The sequence below is a fragment of the Amblyomma americanum genome, chromosome 11, assembly GCF_052857255.1.
Source record: "Amblyomma americanum isolate KBUSLIRL-KWMA chromosome 11, ASM5285725v1, whole genome shotgun sequence".
Lineage (NCBI taxonomy): Eukaryota > Metazoa > Arthropoda > Arachnida > Ixodida > Ixodidae > Amblyomma > Amblyomma americanum.
In genome coordinates, this window is record NC_135507.1 from 20,415,238 (window position 1) to 20,437,655 (window position 22,418).

General features: G+C 48.7%; 1 protein-coding gene and 1 non-coding gene across 2 annotated transcripts in view; one reads left to right on the forward strand and one right to left on the reverse strand.

The window, feature by feature from the left end:
- The window catches only part of LOC144110622 (uncharacterized), a 43,926-nt gene extending 23,030 nt beyond the window's left edge, over window positions 1-20,896 (forward strand). Inside the window, exons 10-16 of the mRNA XM_077643647.1 lie at window positions 654-789; window positions 4,425-4,520; window positions 6,166-6,320; window positions 7,911-7,986; window positions 11,825-11,942; window positions 19,553-19,776; window positions 20,469-20,896. Coding sequence (XP_077499773.1) covers window positions 654-789; window positions 4,425-4,520; window positions 6,166-6,320; window positions 7,911-7,986; window positions 11,825-11,942; window positions 19,553-19,776; window positions 20,469-20,624 — 961 coding nt within the window. The 3' untranslated portion in view covers window positions 20,625-20,896. The remainder of the gene's footprint in view (window positions 1-653; window positions 790-4,424; window positions 4,521-6,165; window positions 6,321-7,910; window positions 7,987-11,824; window positions 11,943-19,552; window positions 19,777-20,468) is intronic.
- Window positions 13,367-13,550, reverse strand: LOC144111689 (U2 spliceosomal RNA). Its single transcript, XR_013310146.1, has one exon. It is a non-coding gene; the product is annotated as a U2 spliceosomal RNA (small nuclear RNA).
- Window positions 20,897-22,418: the final 1,522 nt, after the last annotated feature.

Here is a 22,418-nt window from a genome sequence, read left to right on the forward strand (position 1 = left end):
CAGTATCTGTCTCATATATCTTTGGAGACCTGAACCGCGCCGTAAGGGAAGGGATAAAGGAGGGAGTGATAGAAGAAAGGAAGAATAGGTGCCGTAGTGGAGGGCTCCGGCATAATTTCGACCACCTGGGGATCTTTAACGTGCACTGACATCGCACAGCACACGGGCGCCTTAGTGTTTTTCCTCCATAAAAACGCAGCGTGGCGAGGAGCAATTTTCTGGCGGCTGAGAAGAGGCTTGAGCTGGTCAGGCTATAATGTATATGTCTAAAGATGAATTCGTCATTTAAAACAAGCAGCGAAGCCTTCTTGCTTCTCTCAGTGCTCTGACCTTCCCTGAGCCGAAAGTCCTTTCCTGAATTCATACATTATGTCTGGCATTAATTGTTTCGTTTCAAGAACGTCTTGTAGCCTTCTATTATTGACCTTTTCGTATACCTCGCCAAGGCAGGAGGTTGACGACATAGGTCCAAGGATTTCCATTGTTATTTTCTGCGCACCTTTCGGTATAATGATGATTTTTGAGTATTTCCTTTGTTTGGGGGAATCTCCAGTGGAGCCGTGGCAACGGGGTCCAACATTTGAGGATTTATCTCTAACCAATACTAAACCCTTCTGTCTCTCTCTCTCTCTGTTACCCTTCCCTGTTCGCAGCCTGCGCCAGGCCGTCGAGTGGAACTCGTGGCGCTCCTCGCCGCCCCCGGGACAGCAGTGGGACGCGGATGCCCAGTGCGCCGTCTTCCTCAAGAGCGACGCGGCCAAGTGCAGCGCCAAGGAAGAAAACATGAACGTGCGTTGCTTCGCCCTCTTGGCAATGCCTCTGGGAATCAAGGTTATAACGAAGCAGTAAATCCGCATCCATCGCCCACGATTTAACTGGATTAATAATAATAATAATTGGTTTTTTGGGGAAGGGAAATGGCGCAGTATCTGTCTCATATATCGTTGGACACCTGAACCGCGCCGTAAGGGAAGGGTAAAGGAGGGAATGAAAGAAGAAAGGAAGAGAGAGGTGCCGTAGTGGAGGGCTCCGGAATAATTTCGACCACCTGGGGATCTTTAACGTGCACTGACATCGCACAGCACACGGACGCCTTAGCGTTTTTCCTCCATAAAAACGCTGCCGCCGCGGTCGGGTTCGAACCCGGAAACTCCGGATCAGTAGTCGAGCGCCCTAACCACTGAGCCATCGCGGCGGGTTACCTGGATTAGAAAAATTCGTTTTTGATTTTTGACGAAAGGAAATGACGCAGTAACTTCCTCGCACATCTCGGTGGACACCCTAACCGCGCCTGAAGGCAATGGATAAAGGAGGGACTGAGAGAAAAAAGGAAAAAAGAGGTGCCGTAGTGGAGGTCTCCAGAATAATTTCGACCACACGGGCGCCTTAGCATTCTGCCTCCATGAAAAACGGTAAGGAACAGCACACGGGCACCTTAGCGTTTTTTTATGGTGGCTCAGTGGTTAGGGCTCTCGGTTACTGATCCGGAGTTCCCGGGTTCAAACCCGACCACGGCAGCAGCGTTTCCATGCAGCCGAAACGCAAAGGCGCCCGTGTGCTGTGCGATGTCAGTGCACGTTAAAGATCCCCAGGCGGTCGAAATTATTACGGAGCACTCCACTACGGCACCTCTTTCTTCCTTTCTTAATTCCCTCCTTTATCCCTCCCCTTACGGCGCGGTTCAGGTGTCCAACGATATATGAGACAGATATTGCGCAATTTCCTTTCCCCCAAAAAACCAACCAACAAATATTTAACGTACACTGACATCGCATGAACAGCACATGGGCGCCTTTTGCGTTTCGCCTCCATCGAAACGCGGCCGCCGCGGTTGAGTTCGAACCCGGGTACTCTGGATCAGTAGCCGAGCGCACTAGCTACGAAAGAAAACGAAAAAAGAAAAAAATAATAATAATAATTGGTTTTTTGGGGGGGAAAGGAAATGGAGCAGTATCTGTCTCATATATCGTTGGACACCTGAACCGCGCCGTAAGGGAAGGGTAAAGGAGGGAGTGAAAGATGAAAGGAAGAGAGAGAGGTGCCGTAGTTGAGGGCTCCGGAATAATTTCGACCACCTGGGGATCTTTAACGTGCACTGACATCGCACAGCGCACGGGCGCCTTAGCGTTTTTCCTCCATAAAAACGCAGCCGCCGCGGAAATTAGTTTTTGGGGAAAGGAAAAGGCGCAGTATCTGTCTCACATCTCGGCGGGCACCTGAACCACGCCGTAAGAGAAGGGATAAATGAGGGACTAAGAGAAGAAAGGAATAAAGAGGTGCCGTAATAATAATAATTGGTTTTTTTGGGGGGAAAGGAAATGGCGCAGTATCTGTCTCATATATCTTTGGACACCTGAACCGCGCCGTAAGGGAAAAGATAAAGGAGGGAGTGAAAGAAGAAAGGAAGAAGAGGTGCCGTAGTGGAGGGCTCCGGAATAATTTCGACCACCTGGGGATCTGATCCGGAGTACCCGGGATCGAACCCGTGTGCTGTGTGATGTCAGTACACGTCAAGGATCCCCAGGTGGTGGCAATTATTCTGAAGCCCTCCACTACGGCACCTCTTGCTTCCTTTCTTCTCTCAGTTCCTCCTTTATCTGTTTCGTTAGGGCGCGGTTCAGGTGTCCGCCTAGATGTGAGACAGATACTGCGCCATTTCCTTTCTCCAACAGCAAATACATTTCAATTTAACCTTTAACGTGGACTGACATTGCACAGCACACGGGCGTTTTTGGGTTCCCCTCCATCGAAACGCGGCCGTCGCGATTGGGTTCGGACCCGAGTGCTCGTAAATCCCACATTCAATGCAAACGAACTTGAACTCAGATCACTGTATTCCGGAACAGCCAGAAAGACCGTGCGTTGCTATTGCTTTTGAACTAGTTGTTATTGTAACTAGATGTATGTACCATTTCAGCATTTATCTGCAGGAGTGTGTCAGCTGCGTGCGAGTGGCCCGCTAACCCTCTCAAGACCAGCTACAATGTCAGTGTAATACAAGAATTATTCCCGGTGGCTCAGTGGTTATTGTGCTCGGCTGCTTACCTGAAAGATGCGGGTTTGATCCCGGCCGCGGCGGTCGAATTTCGATGAAGGCGGAAATCTATGGAGGCCCGTGTACTGTGCGATGTCAGTGCATTTTAAAGAACTCCAGGTGGCTGAAATTTTTAGAACCCTTCACTAAAACTTTTCTCGTAGACTGAGTCAGTTTGAAACGTTAAACCGCTATAAGACATAAACGATAAACCCAATTCCAATCCGTTTTTAACAAGAGCGTAAAGAGCTCGTGTCACAGAAAATCTTGTGTCGTCGCCGCTGACTGTCAGCGAAAAACTCAATTAAAATCCCCAGGGAACCAACCATGGAAGCAGGTGGGCCACGCAGTTCACTTGACCTTGTGGCGTCATAACAACCGCCCGCCGGATTGTGAACAAACTGCCCGTCATAGCAGTTGGCAGTTAAAGAAATTATTTGTAGCTATAGAAGTCGCACAAGCCCCATCAGTGACAGCGCCTGCCATTGCAGGGCACTGACCCATCGCTTAACCACCGCACCACTTCGCCAGGAGTGTCATGAGGACTCCCACGGATCTGTAAATGTTGAGCAGAGAAAAACCAAATCTGCATATATTTGCAAATCTGCAAGTCTGCACACATCTTTACCTATTAAGCTATCGTGTGATGCCATTAGGGCGGAGCTCAAGTGTACCCTTAATTTTTTTTTTAATTTTCCGCTTTCCGTCTCTGGCTGAGGCGACGCCACGCCAAGGAATTCTACAAATAGCAAACGGGAACCGTTCCGTTCCGGGAGTCAATAATTAAAGGAGTGGAATTTGAAAACAAAGAGGAATGGAATATGTTTGATAAGCGTTACCTTATGCTGACCTATACGGCCTCTACAGCACGCACCTATAGCCGTCTCAATGCGGCGGAGCCGACAGGGTGCACATTGATTAAAAGTAAAAAGATAGTACTAAAATAAAAAAAGACAAAAGTGCGAAATCAATCAAACTTATTTTGATTTACTTTCCAGTGTGGCACTCGCCACCGGCCTGGTTCAAAATGGGTGCCAGTGACATCTGTTTGGCAGTCGCCGATTGAGCTGACGCCCAGTCGGCGCAGCAGTTGTCCATCAATATTCGCAGCTACTCCTAAACGAGCACGATGTGCTGAGAGGGGAGTGGACTGCCATGCTTAGAGGCATCTCTCTTCCTTGATGTAAAGTGGCAGTTGCCCTCGAGAAATCTATGCTACTTCCGCTGGAAATTACTGCCACCGCACTCGAGTGTGTGTTCTGGCGCTGCTGCTCGTTTGCGAAGCTTCTGCCGTATATGGTCTTTGTCGCATTTTGCTCCTACATCCGTCCGCGGTCCATCTCTCACCCCACAATGCGTATCCAAGTTACACGGATGCTCGTTCCCGCAGGCGATATGCCGCGCACTTCAGTGCAAGAGCCCGGAGAGAATCGGCCTGTTCGCGGCAGGACACGCCCTGGAGGGAACCTACTGCGGCGAAAGCAGCGTGAGTCTGTCTTTTTTCTTCACAAGTTGCTGGCCTGAACATGCAACGCGACGTCCAGTGTCCCTTGAGGATTAGTGTCGTGCTTCACAGAAAAATTACAAATCGCTCTTCTACAAAATGATGCTGAGAGCTGGTAGTACAAAATATTTAATCAAATGCGTAAGTACGTGATACCTGTGCGCGCCCAGACATTTTTTTTTGTGCGTTGTTACTAGGTATATGCCACGTGATGGGCAAAGCGGACGCATACCTCCGAGTATTGTAGAGCCGAGGTTTGTGAGCGGCGGCGCGTTCTTTTCCGGCATGCTTTTGCACTTAGCTTCCGACATGAGGGCAGGAATTTCTGCACGATGCCATTCGCCTCGTCAGTGGATGCAGTTTATCCAGCCATCCATGGACCTTACACGTGGCCGGCACGGCGCTGTGCAACGCCAGCACCACACATTTGTGACTGGCCGCCAGGCACACGGGGCGTGCTCATGACGATGCCGTGACGTCCTTCTTGCCGATTCGTACTTTTTCTCCTCCCCGACCCACACCTGCGGCGGTGGTCACGTGATGGTGGATGCGGACGCAGACGGCAACAACACGGAACTCGGGAGATTTGCACAAGCCTTGCACCAAAGCTTGAGAGCGCTGCAGCGAGTCATACTCGGCGAAATATTTTCTCTAAGGCGACATCGTGTGATGATGCAACCAAGCTGGTACAGCCACTCAGTTGCCACCCAGTGGTATTACCGCTGCATTATGTCAAAAGTTAAAATGGTATATGCCTGGTTGTGCCCTTTAACCCCGTGGACATTCCATCAATTAATCTTGCTAGAGATCTTTTTTCTTTCCCCAAGCGAGTTATGGGGCTACTAAGCAAAGCCTTCAGTCGAAAGACCGCGGACAGTGCCAAAAAAAGGTCCTTTCGAGAACACACACTGCACTGTTTACACATCAACGGCGTTGGGAAGGACATTGCGAACCTTCGTTATCGCCAGCCTAATGCTATCAGCGCTGTTTTATAGCTTTCAGGGTCCTTGACATGCTAGCCAAGAATACCAAGTCTCAAGAGTAATCGTCCGAAGGTTAGTTGGCGCACATTGACAAATGAGCAGTGCGGGAGGTGCAAGAACGAATAAAGATACCACGCATAATCTGTGCATGCGTAGACAAGCACGAAACTTCTGCGCCAAACAGTACGCCTGTGTTCGCCGCGTATGCTTTTTTTCTTCGTTCCTGTTCTTTTCGAGCGGTTCATTTGTCTGTCCCGGTGCAGCTCAAGAACACCTTCTTTAATAAAAAAACAAAACAAATCAGGCTGTGCTCCAAGGCAAGCGCTACAGCCAACGCATTCCTCGCTACCTTTAGGCTCGTTATAAGTGGGCTCGACTCTATACTCTAATACGTCCAAATGAAAATCGCGAAAGAGTTCCTATAGGCGCGTGTACAGGCCATCAACTGAGCACTGTTGCTATGACAAAGTTGTGATGTCACAACACTGATATAAGGAGCTGCGTAAGGTATCGTAGACCATAGAGGGCACTGCGCGCTATTCTCCAATGTACCAAGCTTACATTCAATTTAACCATCTACGCAGTGCTAGCGCAGACATTGTGTAGTCTTTCTCTTTGATGACTCGGAAATTGGGGATTCGCAGTGGTGCCAGGGCAGCAAATGCGTGCCGTTCCCCAAGACGACGCCTGTGGAGCCAGGCGACTGGAGCGACTGGACCACGGTTTCCGAATGCAGTCAGCCGTGCCTCGAGGACAGCATGCCGCTGAAGCGAATGAAGAGGACATGCAACAAGCCTCGGTTAGCATGCCACACCGATTACGCTTAACTGCAACGAGGGTCCGATGTTGCATTTGTGTCTCGTAACACCGGCCAACATTAGAAGGGCGGGTAATCATCGCATATGTTTGTTAGAACTACGGTTGAAGTTTAATTGCTTGCTTCCAGACCAGTTAAGAGGTAGCCACTTATTAAGTCCACCCGCACACCGCATTGAAGGATTCTCGTGAATAGATTGGTCTAGTTTCAGGTCACCGATAGTGGTTGTGGTTTTACGAGATATGTAAGCAAGAAAGTGGGCGCAGCCCCGATCACTGCCCCACTGAATTGTGGGCGCTGGAACTAATTCGCGACCGAAAATGTAGAAGCTAGAGACTATGCTTGACGATGTGGCAGATTATGCACAGGGTATATCATGTGAACAGTTGATAACTAACAGACCGGTACGAATTCTGAACACGGAACAAAATGGGCAGTGATCGAAACCAAAGCAAAAAGAATGGACGTTTTTGCCCATTTTCTTCTCGGGAATAGGGACGAATACAAGGGTAGGGGCGATTAAAAGGCAGCCTCAGGTTTCCTTCCAAAGGACCCTGCCCCAGCGGTTCAAAGGCTGCTCCGTGGTGAATCCCATTGTTGCATTGGCAGTCTTGAAGGATGCGGTCGCGTAAAGCCGACGCTTTTACAGTAAATTTAAAAGAACCCTCTTTTTTCCATCCTTAAGAATATGTATCCCTTCTCCAGTCCTGCATTGATGGATGCAAGATATTGCAACCCCCTTGGGTCAGGGTGGTGGCGAGCGCATCCCTAACTAGTAAATAAAGTTCCTGTTTTTTTATTAAATGCGATATAATTTAGGCTCTCGTTATGCAAAATCTACCCGGTTTCACAATAAAAAAATTTCCAGATTAGTCTAGAGGATTGTGACGTCAACAGTACCACCATATTTGAAAATGCAAGGACCAGCTTGTAGAGAAGTGTACTAACCTTACCCGTTCTTGCACTTTAATCCAGTCATAGTTCCAAATAATGTACTGTAACCCACCCACTAATAGCCACTAATCTACCTTTTCCACACAACCCCTCAATTCCCATTAATTCACCTTAAGTTATCCACTAATCCCTATTAATTCACCTTAATTCATTTTCTTAAGTGGGCCCATTTAAAAAATATATCGGAGTCGTTTAGAATATTATACAGTGGATCAATTTTAAATGCTATCACATTTTATTCTTGAAAATTAAGGTTAAGATGACCCTAAGCTTTTTTTTCTATTTCGTACTTTTATTCCTAATGTTCTTCCTCTTCCCGAATCACAGCGCCGTCTCTCCGTGACGCAGACTGACCGCGTGCTTCTTTGGTTCACAGGGCCAAAGCGTCTAATGTACCGCTGTACTCGAGGCCCAAAAATCGCGCTATGTGTGTGGGGACGCAACTACCATTGACAACAACACACGAACTACACGAGCGCGGTTGTGCAGTTCTGTGAAGTGGTTTGAGTCTTCTCTTACGGGTGAAGTGTCGTGAACGAAAATGTTGGCACCCTCGATCTCTACTGCACTGGCAGTTACCATCTTTCTCTGACCATTTTCCTTTTGCGTTTTTCGCAGGAGGAGAAACACCCTGGAAGGCTGTGAAGGAGACAGCCTTATGCTCACGCCCTGCGACATCACGGCCGAAAAGAAGGTGACGGAGTCCTTTTTCATAGAGAGACTACGGGCTGCTTTGTATTAAAATTGTCTCGAAGAAAAGTTTAGAAGCAATGAAGCTTGAACAAGCCTGAAGTCTTCGTTCACTACACGACGAGTGGTGTACGTGGTGGATGCAAGGACAAAATGATGTCCACTGCTGCTGCAAGCGTGAACAGCTCATTGGCAAGTTCGCGTACAGACACATTGTTATGCGGCCCAGTAGAGCTGCGTGCATATTAGAAATTTTCGAAAAGCGAATCAAATATTTCCCTATCCGATTCCTCTAGCGAATCAAATATTGGATGACCAATAATATTCAAAGCGAATAAAATACTTTTTCAAGTTTTCTATTTCTTTCCGAATAATTGGCATGAAGCTCGAATGTGGCTGTCCATGGATTTCTTCGACGACTGTTTTAAAAGAATAGTTCACAATGACGCTGCACAGCAAGCTACCGCGACCGATTTGCGTGGCATCGGGTTCAGCGTATCAGGTTCAGCGTATCGGGTTAAGCGTGTCGGGTCTGCTTGTCGGGTTCAGTGTTGCGAAATGGTCCATTCGGGTCACTGCTTTTACAGTGCACGTGACCTGCAGGTGGATGACGCGGCATAGCTCAGGCAGGTTCAACAAACCTTGCCTTAATGTCCGACATCGGAGGCCGATGCACAGACGTAGTTCTCGCTTCCTCCATCGACTTAAATCTCACTATGTAATTAATTCACTCTCGTAATTAGCAGAAAAAGGTAACTTTCTTACACGTATAACATGACAGTCATGGAGCTAATCACAGATTTCGTTTTGCGTCCTCTTAGTGGACATTAGTGTTGCGTCTTTTAATCGATTAATCTGTGACTCTATAAGCAATAGCTCTGTACCGCAGCGCCGCCGCTAACACTTCGCTGTTTCGCACGATCATTCGTTTGCACCAATATTCAAAAGAGTGGTGAATATTACAAAAATTATTTAATTCATATTCCATTCACCTCTGTCAGTATTTCCTTCGTATTCCATTTGGTTTCGAACAACTGCTATTCGCATACCCCTAGTTGCAAACAGTCAAATTCAGCATTCAGCGGTATTAGCTTAGATTTACAAAAATCGGGATTTACAAACATCTTTCTAAATATACAAAACGAAGTTCCAGGCGAAAAACTGAAATGAACGATTATCAAACATAACACTTAAGCCATAAGAGGCGTGAACAAAATACGTCCAAATACTTTGTCCACATCATGAAACTGGGTTATTTCATCTTTTCCCATTTCTCAAAAATCTCAGCAGTGTTGTGTTATGACCCGCCGCTGTGGCTCAGTGGTTAGGGCGCTCGACTACTGATCCGGAGTTCCAGGGTTCGAACCCAACCGCGGCGGCAGCGTTTTTATGGAGGAAAAACGCTAAGGCGCCCGTGTGCTGTGCGATGTCAGTGCACGTTAAAGATCCCCAGGGGGTCGAAATTATTCCAGAGCCCTCCACTACGGCACCTCTCACTTCCTTTCTTCTTTCACTCCCTCCTTTATCCTTTCCCTTACGGCGCGGTTCAGGTGTCCAACGATATATGAGACAGGTACTGCGCCATTTCCTTTCCCCAAAAACCAATTAATTAATTGTGTTATGTTGTCTTATAGGGTGTTGTGTTCTGTTCAACCGCATTGTATTCGATTGTGTTTTGTTATTTTGTGTTATGTCCTGTTATGTTCTGTTGTGCTGTGTTGAACTGCAATTTATTCTGTTTTTATATTGCATTGTTTTAAATTTTGCTGTGTTTTCTTATGTTGTGTTGTGTTCGGTTGTATTGCATTGTACTGTGTTGAATCGCGTTGTGTTTTGTTATACTATGTTGTGTTGTGTAGCGGTTAACATCCCAAAGGAACGCGTATGGGCTATGATAGACGCCGCACTGAAGGCCCCCAGATTAATTACTAAGACTACCTGGGCCTCTTTAACGTGCACCGAAAGAGATACCGACCGCATATGCTTGGTGTAGGCCCTTTGTGGGCAGGTAGGACAGTGCACTTGCTTTTGACAAGGCGAAATGGCAGGGTGACTGGTGCATTGCCAACGGTTAATTTAGCACTACACAACATAAGGCACGCAACTCGGCGCCCTGTGGCCTTTCTATTAGCAGTGCACTCAACTCGCCTGATAATAGTATTAGAAATTTGGCGCCCCTACGAAAAGAATAGGACATCGCAACAGGCAGTTTCGCAGTGAGGAATGTTGACACCAACGCCCTTAGATTTGAGCTCATTTCATTTGTTCAACGACAATGGGGTGTGGAGAAGAAAGCTACCCACCTACGCCCGCCTTGGGCCTCGAGCTGTAACTGCACCCTACACAATTCCTCTCTTCAAAGGAGGCGAAACGCAACTGGCGCCCGTGTGCTGTGCGATGTCAGTGCATGTTAAAGATCCCCAGGTTCTAGTTCGATATGCAGCGCGACCTCTCTATACTAAACACAGCATTCTAAAGGGGAGAATCTGCTTCCGGAGTTCTCCACTACAACACCTCTTTCTTCCTTTCTTCTTTCACTCCCTCCTTTATCCCTTCCCTTATGGCGCGGTTCAGGTGTCGGCCGATATGTAAGACAGACACTGCGCCATTTCCCTACAACTAATTTTCATTTCCACTTTCTTTCGCCCCTTCATTCCTTCCTTTGAAAATTGAAAATTGGTTTTCAGGAAAAAAAATGACAGTAATAATAATAATAATTGGTCTTTTGGGGGAAAGGAAATGGCGCAGTATCTGTCTCATATATCGTTGGACACCTGAACCGCAAGGGAAGGGATAAAGGAGGGAGTGAAAGAAGAAAGGAAGAAAGAGGTGCCGTAGTGGAGGTCTCCGGAATAATTTCAACCACCTGGGGATCTTTAACGTGCACTGACATCGCACACCACATGGGCACCTTAGCGTTTTTCCTCCATAAAAACGCAGCCACCGCGGTAGGGTAAATGACACAGTAACTGTCTCACATATCTCGGCGGACACCTGAACCGCGCCGTAAGGGGATATATAAAAGAGGGAGTGAAAGAAGAAAGGAAGAAAGAGGTGACGTAGTGGAGGTCTCCGGATAAATTTCGACCACCTGGGGATCTTTGACGTGCACTGACATCGCGCAGCACACGGGCGCCTTTTCCTTTCCCTTCTCTTGTGGTGCACTTTTGGTGCAGGCTCAGAAAGAAGATCCACGGCGCACTCTAAACGCGAATTAAGCCGATGTGGAAGCTGTCCTCTAGCGCACTTTCTTTCATGGGCACGGCATGCTTTCGACCACTAATTAGATTTAGGTAGATTTCAAACACTAAGTATACGGGATGCCCAATCTTGACAACGGAGGTATATTACCACTGCAAAGCTTAGTAACTTGATGCAGTTAGGAATGAAAGCAGGCTTTTAAACCCAGCACCGGAGGTCTTGAAGTTAACAAATAAAGGAGATTGAAACCTATATTAAAATCATCGTAGCTACTATAGAATTTCGCATGTTTTGAAAACAGAATTTGTTTTGAAGAGATATCTGCCCCAGGGCTTCGGCAGAATAGCCCCCCCCCCCCCCCAGACGATGACAAATTTCCTGTTCAAAATATTGCCTAGCGGACTGAGACTCCCTTCTTGACATTTATTATTTTTTTATTGACCAGAATATCCCTCCCCTAAAAGGAAGTGCGCATGAGGCTAGCTCACTTCCTTTCTGCTCCCATACAGGTTTATCAGAGACAGAGCGACAGAGAATTGTTTTTTACGTGGCCTAACCGAGCTACAGCCTTTTGCCTGCGGGCAATTGTTGGTGTCGGGTCTTTTGTCGTCAGTCCACTTACCGCGAAGTTTCTCTCGCAGGCTTCGCAGTGCACGCATTTCAAGTCCAACAAGGAGTACATAGACGAAAAGTGCGCCGCGTTCGCTCGCTTCAAGCCGGAGCTCAAGCCCACGGGTACCAAAGTTCCGTACAGTGCAGGTAAGCCAGCGTACGGGGTAGCATTGTAAACGCCCCTACGCAGCCACCTCCGAGACCACATTGAGTAAAGCGGAGATTTGGGCGAGTTGGTAAGCATTCATGGTGGGTGCACAGCGCAACAACGGCGGGACAATGGCAAGACAGGCGCTGGCTAACAGCTGAGTTTATTTCGTTCTTCAATAAACTCAGTTGTTAGCGCTTGCCTTGCCTTTGTCCCGCCTTTGTTGCGCTGTGCACCCACCATGGATCTCGGAGAACATCTGGATATACAACCTCGTTTTGCACACTCTAAACGCGAATACGCCTATGCGCGAGTAAAAAGGAAGTAAGCTGTCCTTTAGAGCACAGCCTTTACAGAGGCTGGGCGAGGCCAACTTACTCCCTTTTTACTATTTTCTGTTTAGAGTACACCACTGCTAGAGTGCCTGGTGAACCCGCCAAATCCACCGTTTAGTCCTCTGACAGTTTTCACCACCTGATGGTGCCATGTTCCATAAGGTCAGTCATCGAACTGGAAGCGCTGCTATAGTGCAGTCAACTTTTTGCAACGCGCGCTGCGTCATGAGTCATTAGTCGTTTTTAGCATACCGGAGACGTATACCGGTTTATCGAACCCCTCTTGCACACACGCAGTGGCTGCCCCTCACCCCAACAATGCCACTGCTCATGCGCAAGACGGGTCCGGTAAACAGCTATACGTCTCTGGTAGTACGTCGCCGTTATGCTAAAATCGTCTATTAACAGTGAAAGTTGTCCCTACCAACGTCACTGCTTGGACACTAAATGCATAGTTTCTCAATATAACTAGAGGGAAAGCTAGCGCTGCGATAGTTCACCTACCACGCGTAGGCACACGAATGTCGGCAAGAAGTAGTTTCATATTTGGCTTGACTATTGTTGAGCGTTGTTGGATGACTATTGTTGACTATTGTTGGATGAAGTGCTCTTCAAGAAATGGCATAGAGGGTTAATAATAATAATTAATAATTAATAATTGGTTTTTGTTGGAAAGGAAATGGCGCAGTATCTGTCTCATATATTGTTGGACACCTGAACCGCGCCGTAAGGGAAGGGATGAAGGAGGGAGTGAAAGAAGAAAGGAAGAGAGAGGTGCCGTAGTGGAGGGCTCCGGAATAATTTCGACCACCTGGGGATCTTTAACGTGCACTGACATCGCACAGCACACGGGCGCCTGAGCGTTTTTCCTCAATAAAAACGCAGCCGCCGCGGTCGGGTTCGAACCCGGGAACTATAGAGGGCTGCGCCAGTTTTGTTTACTTTCTTGCTGTTGCTGGCAGGAAGAATGAAAAGGAAAGTGCAGGGGCCTGCCCACTGGCTCAAGCTGAGCCACAATCGCTGCACGTGCTGAAAGTAGGAGAGTTGAGATAGGAGAGCAAAGATTCGAAGTAAAGACGCGCGCTATTATATTACGGGCCGATCCCGGAGGCAGTGCAACACCGGGCCAACCCGCGGTGGAGGTGAAGCAAGCTTCAAGCACTCCGCCGCCACATTCTAAAAATAAGTTTAATATCTTGGGTCCAAATAGGACCCGTAGCAGATATTAAATCAGATATTCAGATATTCCCGCCAGCTTTCCCTCTAGGTAATGTTGCAAGACTAAACAGACTAAATGTCTGTTTGCGACATGGAGGGAGGAAAGACTATAGGACAGACCTTCGATATCCGAGCTGCATGACAAAAAAAGGACGACTGATTGGAGCACTCAGCCTCCGCAAGCCATCCTCCACTAACACCGCTGCCTTCTCTCCCCGAGGGCTCTTTTGCGCACTTATTTTGGGGAATTAGTGGGTTAAATGTTACCAAACTGGAAGCCATGGCTTGATTCGTGGTGCTTTAACGCGAAAGCGTTAAAGGCCCCGCTGTCCAGAAAATCTGGTGTCAGCGTTGGCCGCGTTGTGACCGAAAAATCATGAGCATGACTCTGGCAGGTGACGCCCAGAGAGCAACGTAGGAGGCAGGTGGCCCACCTAGGTCACGTGACCTTCGAGCACCATCACAACTAGCCTGCCGGATGATGAGCAAACTGCTTATCGGGGCACGTGGCAGTTCAATTTATGATTGGTCGCTCGGGAAGAGCAACCAGGGCCGCACAAGTCCCACCGCTGGGAGCACCTGCCATTGCAGCATAGTGGCGCCTCACTTAACCACTGCGCCAGGGGGTGTATGAGGACTCCCACGGATCTATGAGTGTAAAGCAGAGAATGACCTTCTGCATATACCCGCCGCGGTGGCTCAGTGATTAGGGCGCTCGACTACTGATGCGGAGTTCCCGGCTTCGAACCCGACCGCGGCGGCTGCGTTTTTATGGAGGCAAAACACTAAGGCGCCCGTGTGCTGTGCGATGTCAGTGCACGTTAAAGATCCCCAGGTGGTCGAAATTATTCCGGAGCCCTCCACTACGGCACCTTTTTCTTCTTTCACTTCCTTCTTTATCTCTTCCCATACGGTGCGGTCTAGTTGTCCAACGATATATGAGACAGATACTGCTCCATTTCATTTCCCCAAAAACCGATTATAATTATTACTTTTGCATATACTCTGCTTTACACTCATAGATCCCTGGGAGTCCCCATACACCTCCTGGCGCAGAGAATAACCTTCTGCATATACGGCTACTGATCCGTAGTTTCCAGTTTCGAACCCGACCGCAGCGGCCGCGTTTCGATGGAGGAGAAAAGCATAGGCGCCCGTGTGCTGTGCGATGTCAGTGCACGTTAAAGATCTTTTTTATTTTTTTAATTGTTTTTTGGGGGAAAGGAAATGGCGCAGTATCTGTCTCATATATCGTTGGACACCTGAACCGCGCCAGGTGGTTGAAATTATTCCGGAGCCCTCCACTAGGGCACCTCTTCCTTTCGTCTTTCACTCCCTCCTTTATCCCTTCTCTTACGGCGTGGTTCAGGTGTGCGTCGAGATGCGGGACATACTGCGCCGTTTCCTTTCCACAAAAACCACTTTCAATTTTGAATTTCTTTTGCATATATGGGAATTATCCCAGTACGCTATCGCGTCATACTGTTAAGACGGAGCTTAAATGCCCCCTTTAATTTTTTTTTTTTGTGTGTGAACGTGCATGCTGCGGCGAAGCTCCTGTCCGGCGGCTCTTGCATGCGGAATTCGTACCAGCTCAGGTTAAACGGGTTTAAGCTTCCAGGCGCGTATCTAATTTCAAGCGCAGGTGCGACGCTAAGCAGCGAGCGAAAGCGGAGCTCGACTTGTTTCTTTTCATGACTTGCCTTCAGAGGCGTCACGCCATGCAGCCTCCTTTTTGTTTTCTTTTCCTTCTTCATCGCGGCAACGGTCCGTCTGTCAGCTGCCGGCGGTACGGCTTGCGCGGCACGACGCTAGACCGTCTGCTCGCCTGTCATCTCGGCGTAAGCGTGACGAGACAACTGGCATGACGGCCTCTTCTCTTCCGGCTTCGAAAAGTGTGACGGATCGCCTCTGCTAAATTCATTCCTTGGACGGCGCCGTCAGTTGCTTGAGAATGTGGCGCGATCACAGACGAGAAATGACTCCCACGCATTTGAACCATTTGCGGTAGGCTCTATGACGTTATTGTAAAGGCGGATGCGGCCTGGCTTCGAAGTTCTGCATTCCAGAAGAGAACGTTCGCAAGAGGAAAAATTTTGAAGAACCAACGAATTGGACCGAACCGGCGCTGTGCATATTGTCACGAAGTGGTAACTGCAGTCCAGAGAGTAGAAAGGCTGCGAAAGTGCTGTCGAAACAAAACTCTTTATTTTGGGCTGACTTGCACCCACAATGGACAATCACTCGGCGGCGTAGCAACGAACGTGCTCGTTGGTCGTCGAACATAATCACCGCCGCTGTCGGCCGGGCTGAATTTAAAGCTGATAGCGAATTTTAGAGATAAAGTTAAAGCGTGCAAGGTTACTAGAACATTCTGGAACAACGTAGAATCAGGCCTGTCTGGATGCGATCAATCGAGATAAATCTGCTCGCATCTTGAATCCCAAACAAAGCGATAAAGCGGCGTGCCGGCAGCTTTGAAGAATGAACAAACACTGCAAAGATTCGCGTCCTTACTCCTCTTTCAAAGAAGAATCGACCCGATGCATTAAAACAAATAAGGCGTCTAGCAACAAATAAAACGGATCGTGCGAAAACAAACACAGGGTGGGGAAACACAGCGTCCTTTAGCGCTCATAATAGGATTTATAGTAGGGTTTCAGACAGACGACATGGAAAGCTTCTGGTCGTACGTGGCGTCGCTGGGATGCAGTCATTGCGTACAGGGATGACTTCATAATCCAGTTCCTATACCCGACGAAGCCGTCATTCGACGCCCAGGAGGACGTGCAACGCAAAGAGCCAGGACATCCGACTTAGAACACTCATCGAAGGACGAAAAGTTACCGCTCTAGTCGACACAGGAGCCGATCACCCGGTGATGAATGGAACATTCGCTGCGCAGCTGAGGAAAGTCACGATCGCTTGGGACGGCCCATAAATTCGCACCGCAGGGGGCCACCTCATTACGCCATTAGGACAATGCACAGTGCGAGTGACTATCAAAGGACGTACCTATCCTGCGACCCTCATTGTTCTACTGCAATGCCCCCGCGTAGTGATCTTGGGCATAAATTTCCTTCATGAGCATCAGGCGATCATCGACCTGCGATCCAAGCTGATCGCGCTTTCGACGGACGTGGCCATCCCTTCGATGAGAACTCTAGAAAGTCACGTTACCCTGAGTATCCTGGAGGAAGGAGTGAGCGTCCCATCCCGTTCAAGCGTTATCCTTACCGTAGGCGCCATGAAAGCCATTAACGCTGAAGCCATCATCGAGAGGAACATGCAGTTGCTTCTAGACCGAGCAATCAGCATCGCAAGAGGCATCGCACATTTCCGCAATGGCCAGGCCGAAGTACTGCTGACTAACTTCAGCGAAGAATACCGGCACATTAACAGAGGAACGACAATTGCTTTCTTCGTCGAAATATTCGACGTACGAGACTCCTTTGCCCTCTCCGACCCCTCCGCAGAACATTCGCCTGACCAAGAGAACTGGCTGACCTGCGCCCACAATGTACTGAATCACTAGGCGGCGGCGTAGCAACAAGCGTGCTCGGCGGTCGTCGAACAAAATGCCTTTCGCTGTCGGCGGTGCTCAATTTAAAGCTGATAGCGAACTTTCGAGATAAAGCGTGCAAAATTACTAGAACATTCTGGAACAACGTAGAATCAGTGCTGCCTGGATGCGATCAATCGAGATAAATCTGGTCGCATCTTACGTCGCAAACAAAGCGATAAAGCGGCATAGCAGCACCTTTGAAGAATGAACAAACACTAAAGATTCGCGGCATTATGACATGCGACTCGAGTAAGAACTGGAACAGGCAACGACGTGATAGCAACGATTTATAGATTTCTAATTTTTTGTACGCAAAATTCTTACTCGCAGCCACCTTCATTCCGTAGAGTTGTAGGCAGCGTTATCCCGTGTGTAGCTTTCAAACGAAAACGTGCCATTTGGCCCAGAACGAACTATTTCGTTAATAGACTGCAGTATTCAAGCGTTACACCAAAACTCCTCTGACAGCACACTGTGTTAGTCATATGTCCATTGATCAAGTAAAATACCAGTAGAAAAACGTTTCAAAGCTCTTACCAGATCATTGTTAGCAGCGAAGACATCAGAATTTTTGCTTTCAGGGCAGTAGCATTCAGGCATCCACTTCACTGTATCACAGCACGCCCACAGGCACAATCACCGCAGTCACTGTTGGACGATGAGAATGCGGCAGTGTAAAACAGTGAACCTGGTGAAGCGGGGCCATCTCCTCGAGTTAACCGTAGTGTAATCGGTATCGTTAACAGACTGAACAGCGACACGGTACGCACGCCCAAAGCAACAAGCCGCTAAGGACCCGAAACGTCATACCTGATACTGCACGACCGAGTCACCTATCACAGAGCACCACGCGGCGCTCTCCTGGGCAAATGATACATCACGTCAAGCGAGTGCGCCTTTTAAAAAAAATTTTCCACTTCACCTATACCTCAGACTTCGCCGGGCAAACCGCCGCATTTAGGGGCTGCTGCGTATCTTTGGCATCGGTCCTCTCCCCGACAATGCGCAGTCACTTTCTGCGTGCCTTGCTTATCTGCGTAGATGTTGAAAAACGTTGCCTACGCTGAAACTGTTCTCATGCCAGAGCCTCTGTACTTCCCTTCCGATACGACAGCTTCTGTTGTGTACGCGCGAATAATAAGAGTATAGCTTCGTGTGCAAGAACCGAAAAGGAGTAAGTTGAGTCATGCTTCGGGCTGAACTAGGTCCCCTCCGTCCCGATTTGATTGCGCGTTTACATGGTCAACCTTAGAGAGTCAAGACAAGCGCGACTGCAACGACACTGATACCCAGCGTTGAGCAATGCAGTGCGAGGATTCAAAGGCAGCCTGCAAGATCGCGCTATCCCGCCGCTGTCTCGAAGATGCGATTACACCAGTGCAAAGCAGGGTCTTATTTCTCCTCACCACTCCCTATACGCAAACTTTTTGGTTCGACAACGTTTACATACATTTCCCCTGCCGGGTCGTTCTGAGTAAACCTATTACGTGCCTTCAATCTGGCTGACACAGCCATACCCCACTCTTCTCTAGCATAACCTACTCACTAAAGTCTACGTCGCCAGACAGGCGAATTTCAGCCCCACAGGCCTAGTTTACCCAACGTTGTCGTGTTCATATAAGTTCATATAATTGGCCAGGCTGACGATATCTCACACGCTCATAGGAATGCACCTTTTGTCGATGTAGTACGTGAAACTTCATACCCATGAATTCAGTAGAAGGGCATTTTTGAATTAGAAATAGATTATCAAAGCAACTTTTTCATATATCGTAAGATTTCACTATAACAATCAATATATCCGCACATCTCCCCTCGGAAGGCTTTTGTTGTTTTTGTTAATAAAGTTTGTGCCATCGTAAAAACCTTTATCGTTGGTTTTCTATGCAAGTGTTAACTGCTCGATGCGAGCGATGGACAAACTTCAATAGAAATATTTTTTAACGCATCGGAAGAATAAACCATTACCCTCAATATTTCCATAACAGTACTTCACTATAGTCCAAAGTTGCCTCACAATTAAAATAGATATGCAAGAATCCGGGCCTTGTAGAAGGGAGAAGACACCACACACACGGTCATCCGTACGGGAGGTCTGTAAGACGTAAGTCTTGCAAATTTTTGGATGCACCGCGAAACTCGCGGCAGTAGAAAGACCTTTCGATGAGGCGTTTGAAACGGTATACGCCATTTTCTTTTTATACTGTGATATCAGCGGGGAAAGCATTAAATAGATTTTGAATAGGGTGACCTTATCGGTTAGGGTCCTAGGGCAATAGCGGGGCGCCAGATCTCCGGCGCAGGAAAATAACGCCCCTCCGCTTATTGCCCCGCGCATTCGCACTGGCGCGCCCCGCTATACTCCTATGCCCCTAGCCGATATGGTCTCCATATATTCTGAAAGTCCCCATCCTAGCTCGACTGGTTGCGAACGGAACACGGGCGGCCAGGACGGTACAGTCGTGAATGGTGTCGCATGTTATCCTCGCAGCCCAACCATGGCGCGCCTGCGCCATCCACTGCGGCTACCGGGGCGACGCGTACATCGCGGCCAAGTTCTTCCTCAACGAGCAGACGAACGAGACGGGCGTGCTTCCCGACGGCACACGCTGCCACTTCGAGAAGGCCAAGGGCGCCGCCTACTACTGCCAGCAGGGACAGTGCGTCACGCTGCTCCAGAGCCTCGCCGGCATACAGGACAGCCGGGAGGCGCAGGTGAGGACCGCTGGGTGGCGCTGCATTCGCGAATAAGCTTAGTAAATCTAGTCAAGCTGTGAGGGATGCCGTAGCGAAGGGCCCCGGGAATTTCGGCCACCTGGAGTTCATTACTGTGCACAGACATCGCACAGCACACGGGCCTCTAGAATCTCGATAGAGCCCTAAGACATGTACTATCGGGGACAAAAGTGGTATACTCCACCCAGCGGGAGCCGGAGCAACGTAAAACTGCATTTTATCGCCATCTATAGCACGAAACATTAAAACGAGTCGAGCGACAAGCCTGCAAATAATAAAGGGCTCCGATTGGCTACCTCGGTCCCAGGTGTCGCCTCTAGATGGCGTTACGATGCAGTTTGCCGTTGCTCTACCTCCCACTACGTGGAGTATACCACTTTGGTCCCCGATAGTACGTGTGTTACTGTTAGCAAGATAGAGACCAAACTCATCTGTAGTAAGTATGAGAGAAATTACCCGTGCGCCTATCCAACCTTACCTTTGTTTAGACTTATTTGAAATTTGGTCTTTATTTTTTTTTCTACGTGCTTCACGTAATATTTTCATGTCGAGGGGTTTAGCGCATGCCTAGTTTTCTGCTTGCAGTCTTCTGTCTGTGCCGTTAATCGCACTGCGTTTTGAGCGCGCAAAGACGACAGAGGCTCCAAACATTGCCAACCCATCCGGTCCAGGTTCTCGAATTAGAAGACTCGGACTGGGCACCAGACACCGAGGGCCGACGCATGGTTGAGAAGTACATGGAGTACGTGCCCGGCAAGGACTTCCCAACGCTGGACGTGAGCAAAGTGCCCAAAGCCCAAGGCCGCATCAGCATCGACGACCTCTAGTTTCTGCAACCGTGTCATCTTTTCCTGGCCTGTGGGACACGTTCCTTTTAGTGCGAGGCACTGCTTCGAAAGACACGCTTCATTTTGCTAGAGCTGAAGCGCAGACTTTTCTAGCAACGTTACGGCGTGAACCACTGCTGCCCTGGTGCCCAATCTTGATGGACACCCGGCCAGTGTACGCATCGGTACAAAAAGGGGCCTTAAGGACTGAAAGCAGCTGGGTTTGACGTCATCATGGGGAAAACCAGCGCGGCTACAAGGGCGGTGAATAGAAAAACAGGCGAGAGCCTTCAGCCTGCGCACTAAATACAAATTACTGTGAGAGTAAACTTTCATAACGCACTCCCCAAGAGGCAGGATATGCTCCGCAAGCCTAGAAAAGTAGTCATCCCTAAACGTACGAAATTGTGAAGGTACACAATTTGAACAGATTCTGACCTCAGAACGTAACGGAATTCTTGCTGTTTGAGAGCGCAGCTCCTTGGCACCCGTTCCTGTGTCGAGCAGCGTGCCACGCGGTCGGCGTAACCGAGTGCAATGCGCAAAGTGGAGTAGGACAGTGCGACGGTAGCGTGAAGGCAGGTTGCGCGGCAGCGGCCCCCTGCGGCACCAGAGAAGGGCGCGCGCCGCAGTTTTCTCGCCGATGACGTCATAGATGAGGTGTGCGGCGAGGGCTTCTCGAGGAATGCCACTTGTAATCTCCGCTCATACAAAGATGGCGCCAGAGTAGCGCGAGCCGAGGCTCAGCGGCGACAGTTCGCTTATGCGAGCTACCCAGGCTGAAACCCAGAGCCGCTTCTGTTAGGCACTGCGTGCTCTATATGCGGTCGCTTACGGTACAGCAGCAGCTGCGCTCAAAAATTATAATGCCGAGAAGCGTAATCATCGGCCAATTTTGTTTAGGGGGTGCAAACCTAAACGGGGCTAACGGAGCATACCTCGCCTCCTTACCGACCCCTGGATAGCGTGTGCCGTGTAATCTTGCGTGTTCGAAACAATAATGAGCTAGCATTGGTGTTACTCCCTTCCATTCAAGGTCCATGTTGTCGCGCTGTGTTTCATCATAATGCGCGACTGGGTGTTCAAAGTGCAAAAAGGGGGGGGGGGGGGGGGGGGATTGAGTACGGAAAGAGTACCTGCCTTTCAGCTGATTGCGCAGTCGTGCGGAGACCAACCCAAAGAAAACGACCTCTATTCCTCGTAAGTAAACCTCAGGACTGAGAACGGCAATTCCTCATTTCGATTTGTCAAACAAGTTTCGTTAGTAAGGCACAAGGTACATATAAACTGTGGACATGGGTAAGTTTTCAATAGTACCACTGCATTTACTGTTATGCGAAAAAGTATGTGGCAACGAAGTTTTCCTCCCATGAGTGAGACCTGCGTATCTGAGTTCCATTTGTCACGGTGAAGAGATGTCTAAGAGGAACGCAGCATTAGTAAGCACGAACTACGCAGACAGTTCCTGCGCGAACTATATGGACGATTGATGCCGCACGCGAATAGAATGCCGTACGATGTGCTTCCGACGCGTATGTGGCTTCTGTACTGAAGCAACCTCCTTCTACTGAGAGGCCGTTCACATATAAGTTGGCACGGAAGTGCGAAGCGAGAGTGGCCGACTTCCCGATAACGGGTCAATAAAGATAGCAAACTGTATAGCACACGCGCGGAAAAAAAACGACTCGTTAATTGTGCACTTGTTCTTTCATTAACCCTCCATATCGTCGAAGAAATGCACCGTGCTTGCTGTTAAAGTCAATGAGTGGCTAAACTTGACGTTTGCATTTAGTT